At 35.5% G+C, this 12,105-nt stretch overlaps 1 protein-coding gene across 2 annotated transcripts; it reads left to right on the forward strand.

Moving 5' to 3' along the window:
* Window positions 1-1,550: 1,550 nt before the first annotated feature.
* On the forward strand, window positions 1,551-11,413 carry serpinh1b (serpin peptidase inhibitor, clade H (heat shock protein 47), member 1b). 2 transcript variants are annotated; one of them, XM_087795535.1, is made up of 8 exons: window positions 1,656-1,680; window positions 1,933-1,964; window positions 4,212-4,358; window positions 4,975-5,167; window positions 6,163-6,433; window positions 6,493-6,591; window positions 8,589-8,821; window positions 9,515-11,413. In XM_087795535.1, exons 3-8 carry the CDS (start codon window positions 4,237-4,239, stop codon window positions 9,815-9,817), a joined length of 1,221 nt encoding a protein of 406 aa, XP_087651661.1. In that variant the 5' UTR covers window positions 1,656-1,680; window positions 1,933-1,964; window positions 4,212-4,236; the 3' UTR covers window positions 9,818-11,413. The 2 variants fall into 2 exon arrangements, with proteins under 2 accessions (XP_087651660.1, XP_087651661.1); XM_087795534.1 differs by lacking the exon at window positions 1,933-1,964 and having other exon boundaries at window positions 1,551-1,680.
* Window positions 11,414-12,105: the final 692 nt, after the last annotated feature.

A 12,105-nucleotide genomic window follows, 5' to 3' on the forward strand; every position in this document is an offset into this window, starting at 1 on the left:
AGAGGAGGATGAAGAGGAGGTTGAAGAGGAGGATGAAGAGGATGAAGAGGAGGATGAAGAGGAGAATGAAGAGGATGACGAGGACGAAGGGGAGAATGAAGAGGATGAGGATGAAGAGGAGGATGAAGAGGAGGATAAAGAGGATGAAGAGGAGGATGAAGAGGATGAAGAGGAGGATCAAGAGGAGGATGAAGAGGAGGATGAAGAGGATGAAGAAGGGGATAAAGAGGAGGATGAAGAGGATGAAGAGGAGGATGAAGAGAAGGAGGATGAAGAGGAGGATTAAGGGGAGGATGAAGAGGATGAAGAGGAGGATGAAGAGGAGGAGGAAGAGGATGAAGAGGAGGATGAAGAGGAGGATGAAGAGGATGAAGAGGAGGATGAAGAGGAGGATGAAGAGGAGGATGAAGAGGATGAAGAGGAGGATGAAGAGGAGAATGAAGAGGATGAAGAGGACGAAGGGGAGAATGAAGAGGATGAGGATGAAGAGGAGGATGAAGAGGAGGTTAAAGAGGATGAAGAGGAGGATAAAGAGGATGAAGAGGAGAATGAAGAGGATGAAGAGGAGGATGAAGAGGAGGATGAAGAGGATGAAGAGTAGGATAATGAGGAGGATGAAGAGGATGATGAAGAGGATGAAGAGGAGGATGAAGAGGAGAATGAAGAGGATGAAGAGGAGGATGAAGAGGAGGATGAAGAGGAGGAGGAAGAGGATGAAGAGGAGGATAATGAGGAGGATGAAGAGGATGATGAAGAGGATGAAGAGGAGGATGAAGAGGATGAAGAGGAGAATGAAGAGGATGAAGAGGAGGATAAAGAGGAGGATGAGGTTGAATTTCCCCTCGCGGGACTAATAAGGGATTCTAAAAAAAAAAAAAAGAGGATGAAGAGGAGGATAAAGAGGAGGATGAAGAGGATGAAGAGGAGGATGAAGAGGATGAAGAGGAGGATGAAGAGGAGGATGAAGAGGATGAAGAGGAGGATGAAGAGGAGAATTAAGAGGATGAAGAGGAGAATGAAGAGGATGAAGAGGAGGATGAAGAGGATGAGGATGAAGAGGAGGATTATGAAGAGGAGGATGAAGAGGATAAAGAGGAGGATAAAGAGGGTGAAGAGGATGAAGAGGAGGATGAAGAGGAGGATAAAGAGGAGGATAAAGAGGGTGAAGAGGATAAAGAGGAGGATGAAGAGGAGGATGAAGAGGATGAAGAGGAGGATGAAGAGAATGAAGAGGAGGATGAAGAGGAAGAAGAGGAGGATGAAGAGGAAGATGAAGAGGATGAAAGGGATTAAGTTAATAAGTTCAAAAAAGGTTAATGAAAAGTTTAATTAAATGTTCAGATGAAGTTTCACTAAAACTAATGAGAAGTTAAAAAAAACTTCAATAAAGAAACATTTGATGAAGAAACTGATGTAACTTTACGTCAGAAGAACAACAAGTAAATCTGTTGAAACTGATCCAGAAGCAGATTCTCCTCCCTCTCCACCCACCTCTGCACTCGACCACATCTGATCCCGGATCAGCCCCAGATTCCTCCTCCGGCCCCTCAAAAGTGGGACGTCCCAGATCCTCTGAACCTTCTAGAAGCTTCTGTCCCGGGACATAAAGAGCCGCAGCAGAGCCAGAGTCCACAGATCCACGAGCCCCGGGCGAGAGGAACCAGCGCGACCTTGTGCCAGGTAAGGATCCGACCTTTGAAGGCATCGTGATGCGTTCACTGACCCACTTCATGCTCACTGTTGAGGGGAAATGTGTGGATTTGAGGAACTTTTCTGCAACTTTTTAACTGTAAACACATATTTGAAAAACCAACAACTTTATTTAAGATCAACATCAGGTTTAAAAACAACAGTGTGTGAGATAAAAACCATGTAAACGTCACCTGTACCCCCTTCTTCATCAGATCACTGCATACAACTCTTGTCTTTCAGAAAGAAAATGGCAGACATCAAAACAACCAAAGGTATAAGAACAAAATGATGTTGTGACTAACTCTTCAGAGATGGTTCGATCCTCAGGAACTTTACTTTGAGCGAAGGATGAACCTGCAGACGTTATGTTTTTACTATCATTTAAAAGATAGAACTAGAAGTAGAAGCTGCTGATGTGGCAGCAACATGGAGACTAGACCCCCCCGCCTACACACACACACACACACACACACACACACACACACACACACACACACACACACACACACACACACACACACACACACACACACACACACACACACACACACACACACACATACACACACACTGCCAACTCATCAGCTTCTCATTACGCTCCAACTTAGTTTAAGTTTAAACAAAATGTAATTTGAGTGATTAATTAATCGAGATCAGCAACTAATTAATCAGATTTATCTTTTTATTTTATTTTATTTTAATCTAATTTTGGTTTTACTACAGTAAGCACCGACTTACTAGTATTTTATATTTACAGTTTTATAAAAATGCAAAAAGATTTTAAATATTAAGCTTAATTAATCGGGATCAGTAACTAATTAATCAGATTAATCTTTATTTTATTTAATTTTAATCTCATCTTGATTTTGAAGCTAAAATTTACTAGTATTTTATATTTACAGTTTTATAAAAATGCAAAAAGATTTTAAATATTAAGCTTAATTAATCGGGATCAGTAACTAATTAATCTGATTAATCTTTATTTTATCTAATTTTAATCTCATCTTGATTTTGAAGCTAAAATTTACTAGTATTTTATATTTACAGTTTTATAAAAATGCAAAAAGATTCTAAATATTAAGCTTAATTATTCAGGATCAGTAACTAATTAATCAGATTAATCTTTATTTTATCAAATTTTAATCTCATCTTGATTTTGATGAATTAAGCTAAAATTCACTAGTATTTTATATTTACAGTTTTATAAAAATGCAAAAAAGATTTTAAATATTAAGTGATTAGTTAATCGAGATCAGTAACTAATTAATCATATTAATCTTTTTTTTAAATTTAATTTTAATCTCATCTTGATTTTGCTAAAGTAAGCACCGAATTATTCGTTTTTTTATATTTACAGTTTTATAAAAATGCAAAAAATATTTTAAATATTAAGCGATTAATTTATCAGGATCAGCAAGTAATTAATCAGATGAACCTTTACTTAAATTTAAATCTCATCTTGAATTTGCTGAATAAGCTCCAATTAACTAGTATTTTATATTTACAGTTTTATAAAAATGCAAAAAAGATTTTAAATATTAAGCGATTAGTTAATCGAGATCAGTAACTAATTAATCAGATTAATCTTTTTTTAATTTTATTTTAATCTCATCTTGAATTTTCTAAGTAAGCACAGATTTACTAGTATTTTATATTTACAGTTTTATAAAAATGCAAAAATATTTTTAATATTAAGCGATTAATTAATCGGGATCAGCAACTAATTAATCAGATTAATCTTTATTTTATTTTATTTTAATCCCATCTTTATTTTGCTGAATTAAGCTCCAATTAACTAGTTTTGTTATATTTACAATTTTATGAAAATGCAAAAAGTTTTTAAATATTGAGCGATTAATTGATCGAGATCAGTAACTAATTTAATCATTTTTGAAAATCTCATCTTACATTTGCTGATGAAAGCCCCCCCAACATACACACACACACACACACACACACACACACACACACACACACACACACACTCATATTTACAGCATATTTATAACAATGCAAAACTATTAAAAAAATTCAGCGATTAATTAATTGAGATCAATAATTAATAAATCTATTTTTTTAATCTCAATCTAAAATTAGATTATTAAAGCTTTAATTTTAGTTTTTTTGATAATTGGAATTCTTCTTATTCCGATGAAAATATACGACGAGTGCGATTTTAAAAGCTTTCGTTTTAATTAATTAATCGCAATTAATGGTGCACTTTGACACCCCGGATTTAAACGCTCTTAAGGACTGGGTTGGGGAGCAAGGGCGTCTGGGGGAGACTCGGAGTAGAACCCAGGAGGGTCAGTGGAGGAGGACGACTCCATGTCTTCTGAGGTGTCTCTCCATGAGGAGACCTCGCGGGAGACCCGGGACACGCTGGAGAGACCGGGTCTCTCAGCTGACCCGGAACCACCTTCGGGAACACCGGGACAGTCTGGAGCCCGGATGAGGAAGAAGACCCAGAAATGCCTTCAGACCATGACGTGAACTTGTCTCCTCTGGTTCTTCTCCAGACTGTTGCTCCAGAACGTTGACAGGATGTGGTTGAAGAACCTCGTGGCTCTTTGTCTGCTGGTGGTCGCGGCGTCTGCCGAGGACCAGAAGAAGCTGAGCAGCCACGCCACCACGATGGCCGACACCAGCACCAACTTGGCCTTCAGGTGAGTCCAGACCTGAGCCTAGTGTGGCCCTCATGAGGTCAAAGGTCATGTATTTAACATGTTTTTCTAGCATTCATTTAAAGCCTCTAAATATGACTTTTTGTTCTTTCAGGATTTTTGGCATTTTAGTGAGAATTTAATTTAATACAAAAAATATAAATATACATATATATCTATATAGTATATATATAAGTATATATCAGGATAAAACCCGCTTTTTCTGCCACATACTGTATATATTGACAATATAAAGATAAGTTTTCTTGTCTTTTGATCGAGCGGTCAATAGATTTGAGGTACATTTTGATTTAGAAATAAAAATAGAAATATAATGGAGTAAAATACAATAATATACAAACATCAAAAATACATACATTATACATACAGCCAGTGCACATTCATTGAAAAATACAATAAACTAATAATTTAACCATAATAAGCTTAATTTTATTACTTGATTTTACACTTTTCTTTATTCTACTATTTTTGCTTGACGGCCCCTGACAACAGCTACTGAACTAAACGTGGCCCCTGAGGATATTTAACTGTCCAGCACTGACCCCCATGAATCGTTTAAGGAGGTTTTTACCGAATTAAACTCCGGTTCTGTTCTCAGCCTCTACCACCAAACGGCCAAAGAGAAAGACGCCGAGAACATCCTGATCTCGCCCGTGGTCGTGGCTTCCTGTCTGGGGATGGTGGCCCTCGGAGGGAAGGCGTCGACTTCCTCTCAGGTCAAGACTCTTCTGGGGGCCGAGAAACTGAAGGACGAGCATCTTCACGCTGGGATCTCCGAGCTTCTGACCGAGGTACGACCTTCGAATGTCAACCTTCTGTCAACCTTCAGTCGACCTTCTGTCGACCTTCTGTCCTTCTGGACGTTACATCAAAATATTGAATTTAATGTTTCTTAATTCATGTTTTTTTAATTTAAACTTTTTTTATTCAGCATTAAATTTCTCTTTTTTGATCATTGAGTTCAAAAAGTATATTAGTAAATATTCAAGTGTACAGTGAGTATACTTGTTTTATACTGAAGTTGAAGTAGTATTGTTGAAGTTTACTTATGACATCCTTTATAAAAATGTATATATTTAAGTGTACTATGAGTATACTTGTTTCTTACTGAAATTGAAGTAGTATTTCCTTTGACAACCCTTGGAAAATGGATGTATTCAAGTGTACTATAAGTACACTGAAAAGTTGTTTTTAATTTAAATAATTAAATAAAAATATTCGAATATTTACAAAAAAAAATCTTTTTTTTTTACACATATAGTTTGTTATTATAATTCCAAATATTCAATAATAAATGTTGTACATTTAATATTTTTTCTTTTGTACTCTTTTAAATTCAGTATAAAAATGTTGGTATAAAAGAACCACCAGACCTAAGCACCCGAGTACCGAGCGACCTGATCGTGAAATTGTCGTTTTGTGTACTTTGTGTTGTGTCTACACAACCGGACAATAAAAGTCTGATGATTTACTGAAAGTAACTCGGTAATCTTTTAGTAATGTCTGTTTCTTTTTATATCGAATTTCAATATCAAAAGAAATAGACATTCCTAAAAGATTACCGAGTTACTTTTTTCCATGGAAAAATACTTAATTTAATAATATTTAAAACTCTATGCATCAGAAAAAGATAATTACTTTTGAAAATATAAAAAAATTGTATGTATTTTTCCATTTAAGACTTTAATAGGCAAATGATTCAAGTTAAATATTGAATGTTTATAAAACGAATGAAATATATTGAGGATCCAACCGTTAACCATAAACTGTATCCTCACGTCCTCAGCTCAGCGACGCCAAAGCTCGCAACACCACCTGGAAGATCAACAACCGTCTGTACGCTCCGAGCTCCGTCTCCTTCGCCGACGACTTCGTGAAGACCAGCAGGAAGCTCTACAACTACGAACACTCCAAGATCAACCTCCGCGACAAACGCAGCGCCGTCGAATCCATCAACGACTGGGCGGCCAAGTCCACGGGCGGAAAGCTTCCCGAGGTCACCAAGGACGTGCAGAACGCCGACGGCGCCGTCATCGTCAACGCCATGTTCTTCAAGCGTGAGTTTGTTTAAATTGATATATTTTTCAAAAGTTTAAATGTATATATTTTTCTAAAGCTCACTGGGACCAGAGGTTCCATGACAAGATGGTGGACAACAGAGGTTTCCTCGTGAGCCGCTCCTTCACCGTGGCAGTTCCCATGATGCACCGCACAGGTGAGCATTTACAAATACTTCAGTTTGTTTATTGTTTTGATTATTATTATGGCACTGATACACCTCCGTACAATATTATTATTATGACACTGATATATCTCCGTACAATATTATTATTATGGCACTGATATACCTCCGTACAATATTATTATTATGGCACTGATACACCTCCGTACAATATTATTATTATGACATTGATATATCTCCGTACAATATTATTATTATGGCACTGATATACCTCCGTACAATATTATTATTATGACACTGATATATCTCCGTACAATATTATTATTATGGCACTGATATACCTCCGTACAATATTATTATTATGACATTGATATATCTCCGTACAATATTATTATTATGGCACTGATATACCTCCGTACAATATTATTATTATGACACTGATATATCTCCGTACAATATTATTATTATGGCACGGATACACCTCCGTACAATATTATTATTATGACACTGATATATCTCCGTACAATATTATTATTATGGCACTGATATACCTCCGTACAATATTATTATTATGGCACTGATATATCTCCGTACAATATTATTATTATGGCACTGATATATCTCCGTACAATATTATTATTATGGCACTGATATACCTCCGTACAATATTATTATTATGGCACTGATACACCTCCGTACAATATTATTATTATGGCACTGATATACCTCCGTACAATATTATTATGGCACTGATATACCTCCGTACAATATTATTATGGCACTGATATACCTCTGTACAATATTATTATTATGGCACTGATATACCTCCGTACAATATGATTATGGCACTGATATATCTCCGTACAATGTTATTATGGCACTGATTTGCTTCCGTACAATATTATTATTATGGCACTGATATACCTCCGTACAATATGATTATGGCACTGATATATCTCCGTACAATGTTATTATGGCACTGATTTGCTTCCGTACAATATTATTATTATGGCACTGATATACCTCTGTACAATATTATTATTATGGCACTGATATACCTCTGTACAATATTATTATTATGGCACTGATATACCTCCGTACAATATTATCATGGCACTGATATACCTCTGTACAATATTATTATTATGGCACTGATATACCTCCGTACAATATTATTATTATGGCACTGATATACCTCCGTACAATATTATTATTATGGCACTGATATACCTCCGTACAATATTATTATTATGGCACTGATATACCTCCGTACAATATAATTATTATGGCACTGATATACCTCCGTACAATATTATCATGGCACTGATATATCTCTGTACAATATTATCATGGCACTGATATACCTCCGTACAATATTATTATTATGGCACTGATATACCTCCGTACAATATAATTATTATGGCACTGATATACCTCCGTACAATATTATCATGGCACTGATATATCTCTGTACAATATTATCATGGCACTGATATACCTCCGTACAATATTATCATGGCACTGATATACCTCTGTACAATATTATTATTATGGCACTGATATACCTCCGTACAATATTATTATTATGGCACTGATATACCTCCGTACAATATTATTATTATGGCACTGATATACCTCCGTACAATATTATTATTATGGCACTGATATACCTCCGTACAATATAATTATTATGGCACTGATATACCTCCGTACAATATTATCATGGCACTGATATACCTCTGTACAATATTATCATGGCACTGATATACCTCCGTACAATATTATTATTATGGCACTGATATACCTCCGTACAATATTATCATGGCACTGATATACCTCCATACAATACGACTATTTGAAAATCTTTTCCTTTGATTATTGAAAAGTTTGCATTATTTTGAAGTTCTTTTCGACTAACATGTGATCGAGACATGCCTGAGCTTAACTAAGGTTATTATTATATATTCAAATATGACTTGAGACCTTCAGAGTCTCTGGATCAGGACTGACCGCCGGACTCGTCCTCACAGGTCTCTACAACTTCTACGACGACACGACCAACCGCTTCTACGTCCTGGACATGCCTCTGGGCCAGAAGCAGGCGTCCATGATCTTCATCATGCCGTATCACCTGGAGCCTCTGGAGCGCCTGGAGAAGCTGCTGACCAGGAACCAGGTGGAGACGTGGATCAGTAAGATGGAGACCAGAGCTGTAGCCATCTCACTGCCCAAGGTCTCCATGGAAGTCACTCACAACCTGCAGGTTAGTTACTCAAGTGTACGATGAGTTTTTTTTATATTGAAGTAGTATTCTTAAAAGTTTGCTTATGAAATCCTTTAGAAAACAATTATATATTCAAGTGTACTATTAGTTTACTTGTTTTATACTGAAGTTGAAGTAGAATACTTGACTTTTCTTTTGACATACTATACTTTAAAATACTACACTAAGGTAAACTTATACTAAATTATACTTAATGAAAAGTACAGTATACTTTCTTCTTTTTTTTTGGACAAGTGTAATATTACTGTATCATTTTAATGGGTCACTCATTTAAAAAAAATATAGAATACATTTTTTTGTGATTATTATAAATTGAATATCAAACTTTATGTGGAAAAAAGTATATACATTTTTAAAATATTTAGATATTCTTACTCAATAAAAACTACTTTCAAGTTTCAACATTAGAAACTGATGTACTTCCATATACTTTAGCAGCATCAAGAATATCATGTACTTTGAGTATAATTCTGAAAGTATACCTAGTACACTGGAAGTATGAGTATAGAGTATATAGTATAGATAAGTATATTTGAAAATATACTACTTTAAACAGAAGATCAAACGAGTATACTTTTAGTAGAATTCAAGTACATACACACTAGTGTACTTACTGTACTACTAGCTTTATTTAATTGTATGATAGTATGACGTGATGACCTTCATCTCCAGAAACCTCTCGCTGACCTTGGTCTGACCGAGGCGGTGGACAAAGCCAAGGCCGATCTCTCCAACATCTCGGGGAAGAAAGACTTGTATCTGTCCAACCTCTTCCACGCCTCGGCCCTCGAGCTGAGCGAGGACGGCAACCCGTACGACACCAGCATCTTCGGCACCGACCGGCTCAAGAACCCCAAGCTCTTCTACGTGGACCATCCCTTCGTCTTCCTGGTGAAGGACAACAAGAGCGGCTCCGTCATGTACATCGGCCGAGTCGTGCGACCCAAAGGAGACAAGATGCGAGACGAGCTTTAATGTCGGTCCAACTTAGAGCGTTTTTGGAAAGTTTTTACGTCAGGAGAACATTTAGAAAACTGTGTTGATCCATGAAATCTAGAAGAAACAAGTCTCACCTGAACCAGCATCAAGTATTTTGTGGGAAGAAATTAGTATTTTGTGGGAAGAAATTAATATTTTGTGGGAAGAAATTGGTATTTTGTGGCCAGAAACCAATATTTTGTGGGAAGAAATTAGTACTTTGTGGCCAGAAATTGGTATTTTGTGGAAAGAAATTAGTATTTTGTGGGAAGAAATTAATATTTTGTAGGAAGAAATTAATATTTTGTGGCCAGAAATTAGTATTTTGTGGCAATAAATTAGTATTTTGTGGCCAGAAATTAGTATTTTGTGGGAAGAAATTAATATTTTGTAGGAAGAAATTTGTATTTTGTGGGAGGGAAATTAGTATTTTGTGGGAAAAAAATAATATTTTGTGGGAAGAAATTGGTATTTTGTGGCCAGAAATAAATATTTTGTGGGAAGAAATTAGTATTTTGTGGCCAGAAATTAGTACTTTGTGGCCAGAAATTAGTATTATGTGGAAAGAAATTAGTATTTTGTGGCAATAAATTAGTATTTTGTGGCCAGAAATTAGTATTTTGTGGGAAGAAATTAATATTTTGTGGGAAGAAATTGGTATTTTGTGGCCAGGAATCAATATTTTGTGGGAAGAAATTAATATTTTGTGGCCAGAAATTGGTATTTTGTGGCCAGGAATCAATATTTTGTGGGAAGAAATTAGTATTTTGTGGCCAGAAATTAGTACTTTGTGGCCAGAAATTAGTATTTTGTGGAAAGAAATTAGTATTTTGTGGCAATAAATTAGTATTTTGTGGCCAGAAATTAGTATTTTGTGGGAAGAAATTAATATTTTGTAGGAAGAAATTTGTATTTTGTGGGAGGAAATTGGTATTTTGTGGCCATAAATTAATATTTTTTGGGAGGAAATTGGTATTTTGTGGCCAGAAATAAGTATTTTGTGAGAAAAATTAGTGTTTTGTGGTCCAGAAATTAGTATTTTGTGGCAATAAATTAGTATTTTGTGGCCAGAAATTAGTATTTTGTGGGAAGAAATTTATATTTTGTAGGAAGAAATTTGTGTTTTGTGGGAGGAAATTGGTATTTTGTGGCCATAAATTATTATTTTGTGGGAGGAAATTGGTATTTTGTGGCCAGAAATAAGTATTTTGTGAGAAAAATTAGTGTTTTGTGGTCCAGAAATTAGCATTTTGTGGGAGTAAATTAGTATTTTGTGGCCATAAATTAGTATTTTGTGGGAGAAACTCTCACCTGATCCAGCAACAGTCGCCAGCAACAGTCGCCAGCAACAGTCGCCACAATAGTTCCACTAAGTGTGATCTTGTGTTTCGGCCTCAACCCTCATGTATCTTTAATGTTTAAAGAGAAAAAGATTCTTGCACTCGTTTGTTTCATCCCTCCATCTCTCCTCTCGTCTGCACTGAACCGACGTTGAAAACATCTCCACACTTCATGTAAGGTCTTTTTCTCTCGAAAAATACTGTTGTGACGAAATACTACGCAACATTTTTCAATAAAAAACAAAGAAAGTTACTGTCTTTGACTGGGTGCAGTTTTGAAGACGGCCTGCAGGGGGAGAAGGGATGTGAGCGTGGAAAGAAAAGGAAAACAAGTTTCCAGTTGAATGAACAAACTGATCTTCGCTTTATCTTCGCTGATCTGATTCAAAGAATGTCTTTGTTTAACATGTTCAGTTTGGTCAACTTGCACATGCCTGAGTTTAACTTTCCTTAATCCCAAAAGAAAACCAAATAACTGGAGTGCAGGGACCTCATGGTGATCAGGAAAATTCCCACGTCCTTTAGAATCTTTTTGTCATTAGTTCACTTTTAAAAGATCAATTTATTTATTTATTATGAAAAACATCAAGGTATTTGTCTTGATGACAAAATATATATCATTATATTTCGTTTTTTATATATTTATTTAGAAATTAGTATTTTGTCACCAGAAACTAGTATTTTGGAGCCAGAAATTATCTATTTTTTGCTGCAAAAAAATAGTATTTTACAGTTAAACACTAATAATCTGTATTTTGTGTCCAGATATTAGTATTTTGTGTCCAGAAATTAGTATTTTGTGGCCAGAAATAAGAATTTTGTGTCCAGATATAAGTAATTTTTATCCAGAAATAAGTATTTTGTGGGAACAAATTAGTATTTTGTGGCAAGAAATAAGTATTTTGTGGGAAGAAATTAGTATTTTGTGGTAAGAAATAAGCATTT

This window comes from Callionymus lyra, chromosome 7 (genome assembly GCF_982586985.1).
Source record: "Callionymus lyra chromosome 7, fCalLyr1.hap1.1, whole genome shotgun sequence".
NCBI lineage: Eukaryota > Metazoa > Chordata > Actinopteri > Syngnathiformes > Callionymidae > Callionymus > Callionymus lyra.